General features: G+C 45.1%; 1 protein-coding gene across 2 annotated transcripts in view; it reads right to left on the bottom strand.

Moving 5' to 3' along the window:
* Positions 1 to 339: 339 nt before the first annotated feature.
* Positions 340 to 19,026, bottom strand: part of CREG2 (cellular repressor of E1A stimulated genes 2) — a 40,796-nt gene continuing 22,109 nt past the window's right edge. Inside the window, exons 3-5 of one of the 2 annotated variants that reach the window (XM_035271782.3) lie at positions 6,569 to 6,682; positions 2,063 to 2,146; positions 340 to 719 (exon numbers count right to left, since the gene is read on the bottom strand). In XM_035271782.3, the coding sequence (XP_035127673.1) occupies position 719; positions 2,063 to 2,146; positions 6,569 to 6,682 (199 nt within the window). In that variant the 3' untranslated portion in view covers positions 340 to 718. Of the gene's footprint in view, positions 2,147 to 6,568; positions 6,683 to 19,026 lie in introns of both variants that reach the window. The other variant, XM_035271781.3, reaches the window with a different exon arrangement.

Raw genomic sequence — 19,026 nt, forward strand, 5'->3', positions numbered from 1 at the left:
TATGAAGTTCCCTCGGAGGTACCTTATTCTTATATATTAGACATCACCATTGTTAGGAACTCTTTTGAGGATTGGCTTACGACAAAGAAATCTCCGCATATTACTATGTTTTTAGCAATAGACACTTAAAATATATGTTGACAACTCAAACTCTCATTGTGTATTATTTTGTTAAGCAAAAGTATATAAACGTTAACACTTTTATTTACATGAAAAATGTATATTTCATAAATGAATATATATATATATAGTGATGTGTTTTTATGTTACACAACCTTCCTAACCTACCAAATAAAGTTTATAGCCATCACAGAAAGACAGGATACTTGAGACAGCTCAATCCTTTATAGCTTTTAATGACCAGAGGTCTTAGATATATGTACATAGGTCCATGTGGGCCTTAGAAGTGTACACAGGTACAGTCTAATTTCTTGAAAACACTAGAAGCACCTACATGTAATATGTAGAAAGTTTTAAATCTGTAGTAAGAATCAAATTTCAGAGATTTTTCTTTCCAAAAGCAAGAAACATCGTCTCTAGGCAGGCTAGTCCTTCTCTTTTACAATCACTTTGCTGATTTTCCTGGTTCAGTTTCTACCCATGCATTTCAATAACTCTTTCCTTCTTAAAACTGGATGTCTTCTAGGAACCACTCCACCTGTGTTTGCAGTGCACGGTCTGGGATGTGGACTCAACCCGTCTGAGTCTGGTTTTCTTGTCTGTAAGAGGCAAGGATGATATGCATCTCATTGGTTGCAGGGCTTAAATGAGATGGCTTCCATTGAGGGCCTGGCCCAGGGCTGAGCAGGCAGCAGGCCCTCAGTTACCAGCTTCCTTTCTTCCTTCTCTAATGTGCTGCCTTTTCTTTCCCAGCTTCACCCTCTCCCCTTTCCTCTTTCTCCACCACAGAATGGGGCACTTCTTATCCTGGATGCCCCGTTCACGCAGGAGAGAGGTGGACTCTTGCCAGAAGTGTGAGCAGCTCAACCTTTTGGGAAGCTTAATGTTGAAGCTACTTGTTCCTCTTTAATGCACTGCCATGGCTGGTTACATAGAGAAGGGCTGTGCACAAAGCATCCTATGTTCCTTTTTTCTTTTTTTTGAGACAGAGTTTCGCTGTTGTTACCCAGACTGGAGTGCAATGGCACGATCTCGGCTCACCGCAACCTCCGCCTCCTGGGTTCAAGCAATTATCCTGTCTCAGCCTCCCAAGGAGCTGGGACTACAGGTGCACACCACCATGCCCAGCTAATTTTTGTATTTTTAGTAGAGACGGGGTTTCACCTTGTTGACCAGGATGGTCTCGATCTCTTGACCTCGTGATCCACCCGCCTCGGCCTCCCAAAGTGCTGGGATTACAGGCGTGAGCCACCGCACCCGGCCGCATCCTATGCTCTTAACTGTTTTCATATTATGGTGGGAAAAAGCTGCATAAGTGACCAGTACATTCTAGCCAGTATGACTTAATAATGCATTTGCAATCCACCAGCAGGAGTAGTAATCCACAGACACACAGTCCTCCACCTTCACCCTAATACAATGTTGCGGCTGTGTGATGCACAGTCAGCTCCTTGGTGTTTGCAGTAAGGTTAGAACCAAGACTGCATTTGGCACAGCAAGCAACAAAAGTACTCTCAAAATACACAGCAATCACATTGTACGTACAGCAATTTTTTTTCTTAAAGAAGGAAAGAGCAATGATCTCAACATGTCATTTTGACCACCACTATTACATGATTTCTGAATAGCTGAGTCTGGATTGAATACAACGGAATAAAGACTATGCGAAGTATCCGCGTGAGTTGGAGATCTGCAAATGACCAGTTTAATCTCACATTTAGCATAGAGTTCCCTGTTCCCCATCTCTCATTCTGCTGTAGGGATGGCAGAGCTGCTACGAACCCTTCAACAAAGAGACAGTGGTCAATAGCTGTCTGGCTTCGTCACTGGAAAGGTTTTCATTTAAGTGTGAACACTAAGGACTTTCTTCTTACTCCATCAGGCCTTCCTGGGAACTGCTTTGAAATATTCCTCCCTTGAAATATCAGATACGCCTCCATACCATTTCTGAAGCCAGATATGTTCTACCCTCATCTTCATAAAGAACCATTCATACTGACGAGGCCACTTCCTCATCCCTGGGTGCCTGCAGAAATAAAGAGAGACCACAGTAAAGCTGTTATTATCAGAGAGGTTTACCTTGAACCAAGTCATAGAAGTTCCAGAGTCCAGGCCTCATTTGCACTGACAGCTGCTCAGATCAGCCAGAGCCAGAGCCAGGGAGCTACGTGTCAGTGCCTGGGACCTTGGTAGGAAGGCAGGGACTGTAGACCTACACCGTGTGGCTAAAGGCTCAAGTCTTGAGCCAGGCTCCTTGGTGTGAATCTCAGTTCAACTGCTTATGAGCTGTGATGCCTGTGGGCTATTGGCACTCACAAGCCTCTGTGTCCTTACCTGTCACATGGGGTGATGCTGATGGGGCTTTTCATAGGGCTGTATGGACAAGGAGACAATGAACCACACATAAAACACCCGCAGAGAGTAAGTGCTCAGTGGAGGTTGGTTACCATATTAGGAAATGTAAAGAAAGGTTTTATGCATCTCTATAGGAAGTGTTCACAAAACGGAGTGAGCCTGTGAAATCAGTCTGCCCATGGAGAGATTTCTAGTCATGGAGCAGGCTGAGAGCTACTGAGGCAAGTGAGAGCCAGCTAGATTTGACAGGCGACGTCACATCCCAGCTCATGCTGTTTACTGACTTGCCTCTCCCCGATGCATATTCTTAAACTTGCTGCAGTGTCTCTGAGGGCAGGAGCTGTGGCTCACTTCTTTTTTTTTTTAACTTCATAAACACTTCCTTTATATCTAAAAATGGTATAAACATAATTCAAAGACCAGGTCCAAACTGGGAAAAACATTTATTACAAAGGAAATGCAAAAATAGGTTGACAATCTTTATTTATGTATTTATTTTTTAGAAATGGGACCTTGCTCTGTTGCCCTGGTTGGAGTGCAGTGGCAGGATCATAGCTCACTGCAGTCTCGACCCCCTGGGCTCAAGCGATCTTTCTGCCTTAGCCTCATGAGTAGCGTGCCACCATGCCCAGCTAATTAAAAAACAATTTTTTGTAGAGATGTAGTTTCACTATGTTGCCCAAGCTGGTCTTGAACTCCTGGCCTCAAGCAATCCTCCTGCCTCAGCCTTCCAATGTGCTGGAATGACAGGTGTGTGCCACACGCTCAGTCAATCGTCTTTTTAAAGAATAATTTATTTTGGAACAATAATAAACATACAGGGAAATTGAAAGTACAGTATGCAAAACTATTTTCTTAATCCACTTGAACAAAAGTTGCTAAACTGTCGCTATAACACCTCAAATATTATGCAGCCAAGATAGTAACATGATTGCTGTTGTTTTAAGCAACCTACTTTTGTACTGATAACTGGAACAAAGCTTGATACCTGGAAGTGGTGCTGGTGCAACAAACCCTAATCCACGGGGCACTGGCTTTGGGCCCAGGCAGTGGGTGGAAGCTGGAAGGACCCTGAGGAGACTGACAGTGAGGGCTTATAAAATGGTAGTGTCTGCCGGGTGCGGTGGCTCAAGCCTAAATCCCAGCACTTTGAGAGACCAAGGCGGGTGGATCACGAGGTCAAGAGATCAAGACCATCCTGGGTCAACATGGTGAAACCCCGTCTCTACTAAAAATACAAAAAATTAGCTGGGCATGGTGGCGTGTGCCTATAATCCCAGCTACTCAGGAGGCTGAGCCAGGAGAATTGCTTGAACCCAGGAGGCAGAGGTTGCGGTGAGCTGAGATCCCGCCATTGCACTCCAGCCTGGGTAACAAGAGCGAAACTCTGTCTCAAAAAAAAAAAAAATGGTAGTGCCCTGCTGGACATGGTGGTTCACACCTGTCATCCCCGCACTTTGGGAGACCAAGGCAGGAGGATCACATGAGGCCAGGAGTTCAAGACCAGCCTGAATAACATGGCAGACTCTCTACTAAAAATATAAGAATTAGTTAGGCGTGGTGGTGCACACCTGTAATCCCAGCTACTTTGAAGGCTGAGGCACAACAATCACTTGAACTTGGGAGGCAGAGGTTCCAGTGAGCCAAGATTGTGCCACTGCACTCCAGCCTGGGTGACAGACAGAGACTCTGGCTCAAAAAGATTGTGCCTGTAGGTAGTCCCAGATACTCAGGAGGCTGAGGCAGGAAGATCCCTTGAGCCCAGGAGTTGAAGGCTGCAGTGAGCTATGATCACACCACTGCATTCCAGCCTGCACAAAACAAAAATACCTTGTCTCTAAAATTAAAAATAAAAGCATAAGAAGGCTACTGAAAGTTGGAGGTAAAGGTACCTGTATTATGTAGTGGCAGGCAAACTTAGCAATGTTGTTGTTTGTCGTTAGGCAGAAAATAGGAAACGTTCATATTCTTCCACTTTTTGATAGGGTTGTTTGTTTTTTTCTTGTAAATTTAAGTTCCTTGTAGATTCTGGATATGACAAACTACCCTTTGTCAGATGGGTAGACTGAAAAAATTTTCTCCCAATTTTGTAGGTTACCTGTTCAATCTGATGATAGTTTCTTTTGCTGTGCAGAAGCTCTTTAGTTTAATTAGATCCCATTTATCAAGTTTGGCTTTTGTTGCAATTGCTTTTGGTGTTTTAGTCATGAAGCAAAGGAAGATATTTATGCGGCCAACAAATATATAAAACAAAGCTCATCATCACTCATCATTAGAGAAATGCAAATCAAAATCACAATGAGATACCATCTCACGCCAGTTAGAATGGAGATCATTAAAAAGTCAGGAAACGACAGATGCTGGTGAGGCTGAGGAGAAATAGGAATGCTTTTACACTGTTGGTAAGGTGTAAATTCGTTCAACCATTGTGGAAGACAGTGTGGCGATTCCTAAAGGATCTAGAACCAGAAATACCATTTGACCCAGCAATCTCTTTACTGGGTATACACCCAAATGATTATAAATCATTCTACTGTAAAGACACATGCACTTATATGTTTATTGCAGCACTATTTACAATAGCAAAGGCTTGGAACCAACCCAAATGCTCGTCAATGATAGACTGGATAAAGAAAATGTGGCACACGTAAACCATGGAATACTATGCAGCCACAAAAAAGAATGAGTTCATGTCCTTTGCAGGGACATGGATGAAACTGAAAGCCATCATCCTCAGTAAACTAACATAGGAACAAAAAACATCGCAGATTCTCAGTCATAAGTGGGAGCTGAACAACAAGAACACATGGACACAGGGAGGGAAACATCACACACCTGGGGCCTGTTGGGGTTGGGGCAAAGGGAGGTAGAGCATTAGGAGAAATATCTAATGCATGTGGAACTTAAAACCTAGATGACATGTTGATGGGTGCTACAAACCACCATGGCACATGTATCCCTATGTAACAAACCTCCATGTTCTGCACATGTATCCCAGAATGTACAATAAAAAAAAAAAAAAGAAAATAGAAAATGAACCTAATGAACCCACTGATCTAGGATCTAGGGAAGATTTTGGCCCCTTCTCATTGCTTATAATAATATGAGAGGAGAAGAACTAAAGAGTTAGAGTTGAGTTTAAAAGCTAGCAATAAAATAAATAACTAAATAAAAACATTTGTGTGCACACACACACACACCGACATCTATTTCTTTAAGTATTGAAAGCCATGAGTTCATGTGAACATATACAATCCCAATCATTCTAGTTTCCTCTGATTGTGCCGTTAGCCCTTTTCCGTGTCCTTATGAGCCTTGCTTATTCACCGTGTCCCTGCGTGCAGAATCTTCCTCTTCCCATGAGGTTGTGAATCGCTCCTCCAACTCACCACTTGCCTTCTAGCCTGTTTCCATTGCTGCACCAGCCTGCACCCCAGCTCTGAGCCTCCACTTCTGGCTGCTTCTGCATGGACACCGGCGGAAAGGCCACGCCCGCGTGCATGCACCGTCCTCAGCCTGCACAAGCTCTGACCTCTTCTCTCGGCCACCCTCTCACTGTGTAGACCCCTACAGCAGTGGTTCTCAAACTGCAGCAGCATATCGATTTCCTGGAGCATGCATTTTACAATATAGTTTCCTGAGTCTTATTTCTGGAGAGTTTGATTCAGTAAGTAGGTCAGGGTGGGGCGAGTAAAGCCGTGTTTAAGTCAGCATCCTACTGATGTAAGGGTGAGAGCACCACACTGAGAAATGCTGCCATCCTTGGCAGGCAATATGCTTTGTTTAGAGTGGTTGCTTGAAAATGTTCGTTGGGTTGGTGAAGACTCAGCTATTTTCACAGCAAGGCAGGGAAATGTCAAAGGTTGGAAGTAGGTAGGGATTGTGCCTGGAATAGCTCCGTGGTGTGCTCTCAAGAGGCATTCGCCTGGCTTCTGCGGCCACTGCTAGTGATCTCTACAGCCAGGCCCTGTTACCACTGAAGGGCAGTGCAGACCAATCATTGTCACTACATCAGAGGCATCAAATGGCATAGCCTGACCTTGGCTTGTTATTGTGTATTTCTGGGAAAATCAATTTTAAAGCATCTACACACCTTGAAAACATGGCTTGCTTGGCAAATTCTACTTCTTCTGGAGACACTGCAATCATCTGGCCGGTGAGTGTTAACCGGACACATCGGGGATCCTCCGGGTCAACAATGTTTTTTCTGCGTGTAAAAAACATTTTTTGTATATTAGAAGAAGGATAGGACATCAGCTGCAATTCTTAGGATTTTATAAAATTAAAAATAGTCACATTCCTGGTTATATCATTCAAGTTATGTTACAGATCGTTACTTTAAAATACTCATGCAGAGGCTGTGTAATAGGTGTGCTTGTGTAGGTGAGCTATTAGTTTGGTTCTGGGCAGTGAGATAACATCTGAAGTATGCTAGCCAAAAGTGCACGTTTGATGGTGGAGGAAATTGAGATAAGAAAGTTCCCTGATCCCCTCCAGAGACTTGCGACAGCAGGGTAGGTTGTGGTTTGGCGGGTAGGGATGGCTTGTTTTGCTGAGCTCAAACCCTTAGAGGACGGGGAGTACACAGGTGAGCAGGTGCAGGAGCTGGGGCGAGTGCCTTTAGGCACTTGCAGGAATGAACCTTGTACCAGCCTGTGGCGGCGTCTAACAGTTGCCTGCAAACTCTGGAGCCCCAGAGGGCATGTGTTACAAACAGTGCTCTTTTAGTGGTTGCCGGGGACGGCTAAGTGTTAACCAGCGCGGTGGAGAGTCAGGGTGTCGTACACCCTGCCCTCTTGGTACCTGAGTTCTTGTCCGGCATCCAGGAAGAATCAGGCCATACAGACTTAAAGGATGGTGAGTGCAGAGGTTTTATGAAGCAGTGGAAGTGGCTCTCAGTGGAAGAAGAGCTGGAAAGGGGCTGGTGCGGGAAGGTGATCTTTCCCTGAGGCCTGTCCATCTCCAGCCAGGCTCCTCTCCAAAGTCTTGCCATCTGAAGTTAAGCTGTGTCTATTCATAGTCTCCAACTCTCAGTTACTTCTCTAGAAGTTCAGCTGCTCTTCCCAATCCCAGCTAAGGTCCACGGTTTATAAAAGCGCAGGATGTGGAGGTGGGGCAGACCAAAAAGCAACATTCAGGCTCAAAAATGGGAATGCCTGTTCTCATTTAGGGCTGCGTGTCCAGACTTAAGGGTGGAGCCCTTGCCAGGGACCCTGCCCTTTTGCCTCCCGTCCATATCAAAATGGGGAGTTATTATAAAGGGAAAGATGTCTCAATTCTGCTATGAATAAGTTCTAGAGATCTGCTATCCAGCATAAGAGTTCACAAAATGATATGGTGCACATAAAAATTTACTAAGAGGGTAGATATCATGGTAGGTGGGGTTTTTTTTTTAAGCTGCAGAAACGAAACAAAGCAAATGAACACAAGAAAACTTTGGGAGGTGTTGGATGTCTGCGTAATATGAATGGCATCTCTGGAGTAGTACAATGCATCTATCTGGATTCCACAGTGACTGGAATAAGGGGTTTCAAATATTTGTAATCAGAACCTGCACTGGAGGTTTCCTTACTCAGCAAGAAGTGTATGAGAAATAAGAACTGTAGTGTGATCATATTAGTCTCTGCTTGCTGAGAAATGTTTCTGTGGTAACATAATTATCCTAAGACTTGTCCCTGTTTTAAAGGTCACCTGGCAGTGAGGATGTGGAGAAGAAAAGTTTTCCTTTTCGTTTTTTTCTTTTTGAGATGGAGTCTCTTTCTGTTGCCCAGGCTAGAGTGCAATGGCACAATCTCAGCTTACTGCAAACTCCACCTCCCAGGTTCAAGCAATTCTCCTGCCTCGGCCTCCCAAGAAGCTGGGATTACAGGCGCATGCCACCACACCCAAGTAATTTTTGTATTTTTAAGATACAGGTTTCACCATGTTGGTCAGGCTGGTCTCAAATTCCTGACCTCAGGTGATCCACCTGCCTGGCCTCCCAAAGTGCTGGGATGACAGGTGTGAGCCACCGTTCCTGGCCTGTGGGGAAGGGAACTTAAAGCTCTCATCTACCTCTATCATGTCAGGCTGCCTATTTCTGGAAGAAGCATAAACAAGAGAATCTGATTCTCCAAATGTTGTTCAGATAGCGGCTTCAGGTAAGTTCACAAGAGAAAGCTCTTCTTGGCCACAGCTTGTGCCTTCTGCATGTTGAAAGCTGTGTCTGTAAGTGTTTGGGAAAATGGTTCAAGGATGAGGCAGCACAATGATAGTATTAGTCACTTACATTCATGTAGTTATTTTGGTATTTCTAAAAGGCTTTGATGTCTATCCCATCATCTGCTGATATAGCAAGATTTGTTAATTTTTATACCAAGGACATTTGTACATCACCTCATTTTGTTTGATTTTCATGATAACCCTAGGAGGTTTTATTATTAGCCCCATTTAGAAGAAAGTGAGACTCAGAGGGGTTAAGTTGTCCAGGGCCATGAAGCTCATAGGGGTGCAGCCAGGCCTCTAGGACCCTAGTCCTCTGGTCTCAAGTAGAAAACCAGGCTACCTCTCATCTGGTCCCTTATTTATTTATCTCTTTTTCTGAGACAGAGTCTCACTCTGTTGCCCAGACTGGAGTGCAGTGGCATGATCTTGGCTCACTACAACCTCTGCCTCCTGGGTGTAAATGAGGCCTCGGTTTCCCGAGTAGGTGGGATTACAGGCACACACCACCATGTCCGGCTAATTTTTGTATTTTTAATGGAGATGGGGTTTCACCATGTTGGCCAGGTTGGTCTCAAACTTCTGGCTTCAAGTGATCCACCTGCCTCGGCCTCCCAAAGTGCTGGGATTACAGGTGTGAGCCACTGTGCCTGGCCCCATCTGGTTCCTTATATCTGGGTATATCCAAGACTTGACCTCTTCTCTACGTCCCAGATCCAATCAGTACCCAAGGTTTATGGATTCTTTATCCCATATCTGATTATAAACTTTTAAATATCCTGCTGGGACATTTTCTCAAAAGCTTGCCCTGGGGGTAAAAAAAAAATACTACAACATGGGGAAAAAAAGAGCCTGTTGCAAGGATGTTTGTTATAGAATCATTTAGGATGACAAAAATTGGAAGTAACCAAAATGCTGAGCAGTGGGGAAATACAAATAAAGTTTTATCAATACTATAACATACAGCCTTTAAAATAGATGAGGTAGAACTACAGATGTCCATGATAGAGATATAAGTAAAAATGTTATAGGCAGTGAATCCATATGAGTCTGCAGCAACCTGAATTCTTACCTCCTGAAAAGAAAGAATTCAACGGAGTGGGGCATAAGGCAGAGTGAGAACTGAGGCAAATTTTAGAGCAGGAGTGAGAGTTTACTACAAAGTTTTAGGGCAGGAATGAAAGGAAGTAAAGTACACTTGGAAGAGGGTCAAACAGGCAACTTGAGAGACCAAGTGCATGGTTTGACTTTTAACCTAGGGTTTTATATGTTGGCACACTTCTGGGGTCTTGCATCCCTTCTCCCTGAGTCTTCCGTTGGGGTGGGCTGTCTGCATGTGCAGTGGTCTGCCAGCTCTTGGGAGGGGAGCATGCATAGTGCGTTTATGGGAGTTGCACACATGCTCACTTGAGATGTTCTTCCCTTACCAGTCAAGTCTTCCTATAAGGTCATATACCAGTTAAACTCTGCCATTTGCCTCTTAGTGCACATGTGTGAGGCCCCTCACCCAACTCCTGAGATACTACCAGGAAGCTGCTGTTCACCATCTTCAGGTTTTTTTCTATGTATTGGGAGGCAGCCTTTCCCTGGAGCTGGCTGTCACTAATTATTATTATTATTATTATTATTTGAGATGGAGTTTCGCTTTCATTACCCAGGCTGGCGCAATGGCGCACTCTCGGCTCACCGCAACCTCCGCCTCCTGGGTTCATGAGGTCTAGCATTTGAGACCAACCTGACCAACATGGTGAAACCCCATCTCTACCAAAAAAAGAAAAAAAATTAGCCGGGTGTGTTGGCACGTGCCTGTAATCCCAGCTACTCGGGAGGCTGAGGCAGGAGAATCGCTTGAACCTGGGAGATGGAGGTTGCACCGAGCCAAGATCGCACCATTGCACTCCAGCCTGGGGGACAGAGTGAGACTCTGTCTCAAAACAAACAACAACAACAACAAAACACATCTCTGGACCCTCAAACTCCTTATACCAAAGGGAAGGTTAAGCCTAGAGGTTGAGTTACGCAACCCCCTCTTCCAAATGAATCACTGTTACCAGCATTCTGCATCACCCAGACTCCCTGGGAAAAGGTAAAAGGCCTCAGGGGTCTCCAAATGGCTGCCCCCACAGATTCATAAGTAAATTTTTTGCTGGCCTCTCATAAACAAGGACATGCTAATTTTAACTTTAGGTTTGCAATCTAAGTCTAGCTCCTGAAACTAAGTCTGATTCTACTCTGATAATGTCGATTGCAAGCTTTTCTTCCCACTTGCGGAACAAAGACAAGACTGGATCAATCATTCCTCCACTTACCCAGAGACATCTGCATAATTAATTCTTCCTTTACTCCCTTTTTTCTTTCAAACATTCACTTTATCTTATGCAAAGTGTTGACTTACTGGGCACTAACTAAAGTCTCACAAAGATATAACCATTGCCTTGCCACCTACTTGCCTCCTTCCTACATGCCTTTCTCCCCTTGAAGAAAATGTACAAATAGTAAACCTTCTGAAAACCTCTTTAGGAAAATAGCCACAAATAGGTCTGTGGCTTATGTGTTCTGGACATGCCCTGAGGTTGGCGTAATAAATCTCAATTGATTGACACTTGCTTCAGTGACTCATTTTGGTTATCAAGAAAAATATGTGCTGTGCACCTCCATTAAAAGAAGAAAGAGGTCGGGCGCGGTGGCTCAGGCCTGTAATCCCAGCACTCTGGGAGGCTGAGGCGGGTGGATCATGAGGTCAGGAGTTCAAGACCAGACTGGCCAATGTGGTAAAACCCCATCTCTACTAAAAAATACAAAAATTAGTTGGGCATGGTGGCTCGTGCCAGTAATCCCGGCTACTTAGGAGGCTGAGGTAGGAGAATTGCTTGAACTGGGACCCAGGAGGCGGAGGTTGCAGTGAGCCGAGATTGCGCCACTGTTCTCCAGCCTGGGCTACAGAGCGAGACTCCATCTAAAAAAAAAAAAGAAGAAGAAAGGGCTGGGTGTGGTGGCTCACACCTGTAATCCCAGCACTTTGGGAGGCTGAGGCAGCCAGATCACCTGAAGTCAGGAGTTCAAGATCAGCCTGGCCAACATAGTGAAGACCTGTCTCTAATAAAAACACAACAATTAGCTGGGCGTGGTGGTGGACACCTATAATCCCAGATACTCAGGAGCTTGAGACATAAGAATAGCTTGAACCTGGGAGACGGAGGTTGCAGCGAGTCAAGATTGTGCCACTGCACTCCAGCCTGGGCAATAGAGTGAGACTCAGTCTCAGAAAAAGAAAAAGAAAGAAAATTATAATTTGTGGTATTTTTGATACTGCAAAAATTTGGTCGTTAAATTGTAAATGTTTGTGAGTTAAGATGAAAGAATGATAGGATGTAACCTGCATAACAAAAGCCACATCTGTATCTTTGTAAAAATAACTGAGATGCAAAGGAGAAAGGAAATGAAAATAGTAAGAAGAAACTGATTTCACATATATGAAAAATATTTAGAATTTGGGTCTGAATGAGGCTGTCATTAGTTGTGCCCAATTTATTTGTTCACTATTAAAGTTAATTTCTTTCTAAAATTGTTGTGATGAGGCTGGGCTCAGTGGCTCATACCTGTAATCCCAGCACTTCGGGAGGCTGAGGAGGGGGGATCACCCGATATCAGGAGTTCGAGACCAGCCTGACCAAAATGGAGAAACCCAATCTCTACTGAAAGTACAAAATTAGCTAGGCATAGTGGTGCACGCCTGTAATCCAGCTACTCAGGAGACTGAGGCAGGAGAATTGCTTGAACTAAGGAGGCGGAGGTTGCAGTGAGTGGAGATTGTGCCATTGCATGCCAGCTTGGGCAAGTGTGAAACTCCATCTCAAAAAAAAAAAAGAAAAAGAAAATTAGGAAGTTAAGATAGCTCTGCCCTGTTGGGTCTAGAAGCCATTGTCTGCAGCCGGGGTGGGGGCGGGGGGGAGACTGAGGCTGCTTCTCCGTGTTAAAAGACTTGGATCCTCTGGGCAAAAGTGGAACATTTAATTTTTTTTTTTTTTTTTTTTTTTTTTTTGAGATGGAGTTTCGCTGTCACCCAGGCTGGAGTGCAGTGGCGCGATCTCGGCTCTCCACAACCTCCGCCTCCTACGTTCAGGCAACTCCCCTGCCTCAGCCTCCTGAGTAGCTTGGATTACAGGAACGTGCCACCATGCCCAGCTAAGTTTTTGTATTTTTAGTAGAGACAGGGTTTCACTATGTTGACCAGGATGGTCTCGATCTCTTGACCTCGTGATCCACCCGCCTAGGTCTCCCAAAGTGCTGGGATTACAGGCGTGAGCCACCGCGCCCGGCCTCATTTCATTTTTACTGATTTGATTTCTAGCAGCTAAGTTTCTGACTGCCTAAGACTTCAGAACAAGGTTTCTCACTAAGGCAGGAAGCAGAAATCACTCAGAACTGGGTTTGTGATATTTTACGATGTAGCATGACCCTGGGAGAAACATTGTTTCCAGTTACCTTTGTAGCTGCCTTTGTCTGTCTGTTAGGTTAGCCTGATTCATGGCAGGGAAGATTTTTCCTTTCTCAATTTGACTTGATTTTAACTTTCTCAACAAAGTGCCTGGAAGGAGAATTATTTGGGTCTTTATAAAAGTATCACCAGCTGCTTTGCAGAATATAATACAGCATCAGTAAATACAGTAAAAAATTTTTCTGTTAAAAACCAAATAAAAACCCAAAACATTTGTACCTTTATTTTTTGTACCCAAGTACTTTTAGGTCAACTACATGATTCTTTCGAAAGTATCTTGGCCAGCCACGGGGGCTCACGCCTGTAATCCCAGCACTTTGGGAGGCCGGGGCAGGTGTATCACGAGATCAAGAGATGGAGACCATCCTGGTCAACATGGTGAAACCCCGTCTCTACTAAAAATACAAAAAATTAGCTGGGCATAATGGCGCATGCCTGCAATCCCAGCTACTCAGGAGGCTAAGGCGGGAGAATTGCCTGAACCCCAGAGGCAGAGGTTGCGGTGAGCCGAGATCGCGCCATTGCACTCCAGCCTGGGTAACAAGAGCGAAACTCCGTCAAAAAAAAAGAAGTGAAAATAGTAAGAAGAAACTGAATTCACATATATGAAAATTATTTAGAATTTGGGTCTGAATGAGGCTGTCATTAGTTGTGCCCAATTTGTTCACTATTAAAGCTAATTTCTTCATAAAATTGTTGTGATGAGGGCGGGCGCGGTGGCTCACGCCTGTAATCCCAGCACTTTGGGAGGCCGAGGCTGGTGGATCACGAGGTCAAGAGATCAAGACCATCCTGGTTAACATGATGAAACCCCGTCTCTATTAAAAATACAAAACATTGGCCGGGTGCGGTGGCTTACGCCTATAATCCCAGCACCTTGGGAGGCCAACTCGGGTGGATCACGAGGTCAAGAGATCAAGACCATCCTGGTCAACAAGGTGAAACCCGTTCTCTACTAAAAATACAAAAGTTAGCTGGGCATGGTGGTGCGCGTCTGTAGTCCCAGCTATTCGGGAGGCTGAGGCAGGAGAATTGCTTGAACCCAGAAGGCGGAGATTGCGGTGAGCCGAGATCCCGCCATTGCACTCCAGCCTGGGTAACAAGAGCGAAACTCCGTCTCAATAAAAAAAAAAAAAAAAAAAAAAAGTACAAAAAATTAGCTGGGCATGGTGGCGCATACCTGTAATCCCAGCTACTCAGAAGGCTGAGGCAGGAGAATTGCCTGAACCCAGGAGGCGGAGGTTGTGGTGAGCCAAGATCGCGCCATTGCACTCCAGCCTGGCTAACAACAGCGAAACTCCATCTCAAAAAAAAAAAAAAAAATTGTTATGAAAGCAATGGAATTAGCCCGCAGATGTAAGTCATTATAGAATAATAACACAGTACATTTACATAGGGAGCATTTTTGCTTCTCTATTGTGGGTGATTATATGGAACTAGAAAGGAGATTATATATTTTTAAAGGTAAATAGAAAACTTTGCATTTACACAGTGGAAAACCCAGCTAAACTCTGTATCACTCTCTTCTACATGTGGTAGACAGGCTAATGGCTCCCGGAAGATGTTCACATCCTGATATTTGGAACATGTGAATATGTTCCCTACAAGTTGGTTGCTGATCAGTTGATTTTGGATCCGAAGATCATCCTGGATGATGAGCCCAAGGCAATCAAAAGATCATTATGTGGAAAGCCTCAAAGTGATTTGACTAAGGAAGACCCTCCTGGCCATGGCTAACTTTGAATAAGGAAGGGTATGAACCCTGGAGTGCCGGCAGCTTCTCAAAGCTGAGAAAGGCAAGGAAACAAGACTCTGACCCAGAACTTCCAAAAAGGAACAGAGTCCCACCAACACCTTGATGCTAACCCGGTGAGACCTCTTTTGGACTTCTGACCTTTAGAACAATAACATGATAAATCTGGGTTATTTTAAGCCAGCAAGTTGTGGTAAGTTTTTACATCAGCTATAGGAAATGAATACAGCGCTGAACGGAAGTTGGATGGCAGCCCCTCCCTTAGTTACAGGAGTGCACCACACGTGGTTATTGGCAGCTGCGCCCCTAAAATGGCCAGCAAATGCAACACCAGCTAGTAGAGAGGGCCCTGAGCACCCTAGGGACCCTGATGCATGATGAGAGGGTACTTTGGTAAAAAGGGGCTGTAGAAGGTATTGCCCTTCCTCTGGGTAACAGATCTCATCTTTTTTTTTTTTTTTTGAGATGGAGTCTCGCTCTGTCACCCAGGCTGGAGTGGCTGGAGTACAGTGGTGTGATCTCAGCTCACTGCAACTTCTGCATCCCGGGTTCAAGCAATTCTCCTACCTCAGCCTCCTGAGTAGCTGGGATTTAGGCGCCCACCACCATGCCTGGATAATATTTGTAGTTTTAGTAGAGACAGGGTTTCACCGTGTTGGCCAGGCTGGTCTTGAACTCCTGACCTTGTGATCCATCCACCTCAGCCTCCCAAAGTGCTGGGATTATAGGTGTGAGCCACCATGCCTGGTCACATCTCATCTTTTGTTTAAACATCTACTTCCCTTTCACATACAGCTTCAGGAACCTTAGTCCATCCATCCCCAGGCCCTGAGAACTTGGATTGCCTAAGCCTAACCAGAAAATTCCAATCCCTGGCTGTAATGATGGATTCAGGGACTGGCACAACAGCAAGTTTGGTCACAAAAGCTCAAGGAGCTACTTGCCAAGGACTTCTGGGGTGGAAATCCCCCAACTTTCTTGGGAGTCCACCTGGAGAGATGCTCAGTTTTGTTGGACATAAACAGAGGCACATCTGTACTTGGAGGGCATCCACACTGGATTACAATGTATCCAGTACAATCCACTCTTAACATGAAACAGACACCACCGGAGAGAGGGAGCTGGTAAAAAGAGTAGGACCAGAGAAACCTGATCCATGCTCTCATAGTGGCCACCTGGGGAGCCCAGAGGGATGTCCTACCTTCCAGAAGACCTGGTGGAGAGTAGCAGGAGCTGTCCTGACATCTGCCCTCTGGATTCTGACTGCACTCACTCATCGAGGCTGCCCTGGTGCGCCCACCCAGCACTCAACAGGTGGCCTCTGCTGTGTGAAGTGCTTGCATACCCAGCCAGGGGCTTCTTCTTTTTAATTAATTAATTTTTGAGATGGAGTCTTGCTCTGCCGCTCAGGCTGGAGTGCAGTGGTGCAATCTAGGCTCACTGCAACCTCTGCCTCCTGGATTCAAGCAATTATCCTGCCTCAGCCTCTCAACTAGCTGGGACTGCAGGCGCTCACCACCATGCCTGGCCACAGGCACATGCCACCACTCCCAGCTAATTTTTTTATTTTTAGTAGAGACGGAATTTCACCATGTTGGCCAGGATGATCTCGATTTTTAACCTTTTTATTTTTATTTTTTCTATAACAGATACTAACATGGTATGTGAAGATTCAACCCCCAGGAGTCAAGGGACCAAAATATTAAAAGGGGGTGGATTTCATGCCCACAGGCATGGACCCCATTGTATCAGGGTTCCAGAATGCTTCTGAATTGGGAGAATGATCAGTCGTAGCACTTTGCATGCAACAGAGTGGATTACAATAAAGCAGTGTTCTTGTATTCAAATGATCTTCAATTAAACATCAAGTTTGCCTTCTGGATAGTTAATTTCTCTGAGATAGGTAATCCGCCTCTTGCTACAATTTATTTTACGCTCATATTTTTATGGGCTATGATTTTGTAAGAGCTTCACAAGGGATACGTTTTTCTAAAAATGCCTATAACCTTCCCACACACTTTATATCTTGATAGTATATTTAAGTCTGTTTTATTTTTATGTGTTCGTGTTCAATGGCAAAGAAAAATGTTAGAGGAAAGGATGTATTATGTTCTTTGAGGATTTAGGAAGTTATACCAATATATATATAAACATACTGAGCAAATGACATCAAAATATTTGTTTGACCTTACTTTGATTTTTTATAATACAGAAAATATTGGCCAGGCAGGTAGTGCACACCTGTAGTCCTAGTTCAGGAGGCTGAGGCAGGAGGATCACTTGGGCCCAAGAAACTGAGGCTGCAGTGAGCTATGATCGTGCCACTGCACTCCAGCCTGGGTGATGCAGTGAGACCCTGTCTCAAACACACACACACACACACACACACGAAAAAAGGAAATGGATTGGACCACCCAATCCTGTGAATGATAAATTCACCATCATTATATAATGATTCCCAATTGGGAGAACTTTTGAGATGGAGTTTTGCTCTGTTGCTCAGGCTGAAGCACAGTGGCACAATCTCGGCTCATTGCAGCCTCTGCCCTCTGGGTTCCAGCGATTCTCCTGCCTCAGCCTCCTGGGTAGCTGGGATTTAATTTTTGTATTTTTAGTAGAGATGGAGTTTCGCCATGTTGACCAGCCTGGTCTTGAACTCCTGACCTCAGATGAGCCACCCACCTTGGCCTCCCAAAGTGCTGGGATTATAGGCAGGAGCCACTGCACCCCACCAGGGGCCCAGGAATTCTAAATGTCCTCCACTGCATGGGACAATCTTACAAAAGGAACCGTCCTACCCCAAATGCCAATAGAACCAATTGAGACACGTGGCTAGGCTTTGTCTCTCCCTGATGTGTACAGCCAGATAGTGACAGATGGAAGGTGGGTGTAGACCAGGCTTTCCCAACCTTGACACTACTGACATTTTGGCTGGATGATTTTTTGAGATGAGGGGCTGTCCTTTGCATAATTATTTAACAGAGTTCCTGGGCTCTATCCGCTAGATGGCAGCAGCACCCCTGCCCCAACCCAAGTTGTAACAACCAAAAAGGTCCCCAGACATTGCCAAATGGATCCACTGGTGGAAATGCAGGTAAATCTTTCAACTTAGTGGAGGGAGAGGAGTGAGTTGCCTATTATGATTTTGTACTGTGTCAAATAAGTATGGGTGTCATCTGCAACTGATAGAGAATGAAGGCGAATGTTTAGGTTTCTTCTTTAAAAAAGTGATCTTACTGGGGAAATGAAATGGGATTTTCTAGGAGTGTCAAGAATGCATGGGAGGATTCTGTCATAAATTGAAAGGGGCAGCCTCAGCTCAGCTACGTGATTTGCCTGGGTAGACCTGAGCCACCTGGGAGCAGGAACAGAGGAGGTGAAAGTAGGGTTTAGGTATGGCCAGGCAGGAGGCAAAAGGGTCAGAGAGGGGGTGTAGGTGGTCTCGGTGGTCTCAGAGCAATCGTAAAGATAGACCATGGAGTCTAACCTGGGCAAAGGGAAAGGATGTGCTGGTGGGTGGGACGATCGTGATGGGGGCAAAGCGTTGGCAGTTCCATGTGGTCCTAGCATTTTGCAGGAGGTTTGCATAGGCAAGAAGGATACAGAGTAGGAGTCTTGGAATGGAAATTCTGGATGTGGTGCATTTGCTGGCAAATGTGGAGTGTGGGTGGTGAGAACCTGGCTGGAGAAGTTGGAGTGTAGGATGCACCCTCCACGCAGTGCTGAAGGCAAGAGCAATGGCAGCAGAGATGAAAATGGTGAGGCCTGCAGGCTTCCCCTGCCAGTTTTACTCCTGTTCCCCAGGGTAACCCCAGAACGAACAGGATTCTCCTGTTCGGTGCTAGCCTTTCCAGCATCTGCAGAAAGCGCTGTGTTGTTCCTGAGACTGCTCCTTTCCAGGCTGGCTGCTTTCAGACATCCTAGCTTATCAATGTCCCTGTTAAACGATGGGACCCAGAACTGCTCTCGAAACTCCAGCAGGAGGTGAGCAAGACTGGGGAAGCGTCTCACCTCCACCACCCTCTACTCCATCCTCCTAGGGATGCTATCCACAATAGTTTCCTGATTCATCATCATAGGAAACCTATCAAAGAAAGGA

The sequence above is a fragment of the Callithrix jacchus genome, chromosome 14 (assembly GCF_049354715.1).
Source record: "Callithrix jacchus isolate 240 chromosome 14, calJac240_pri, whole genome shotgun sequence".
Lineage (NCBI taxonomy): Eukaryota > Metazoa > Chordata > Mammalia > Primates > Cebidae > Callithrix > Callithrix jacchus.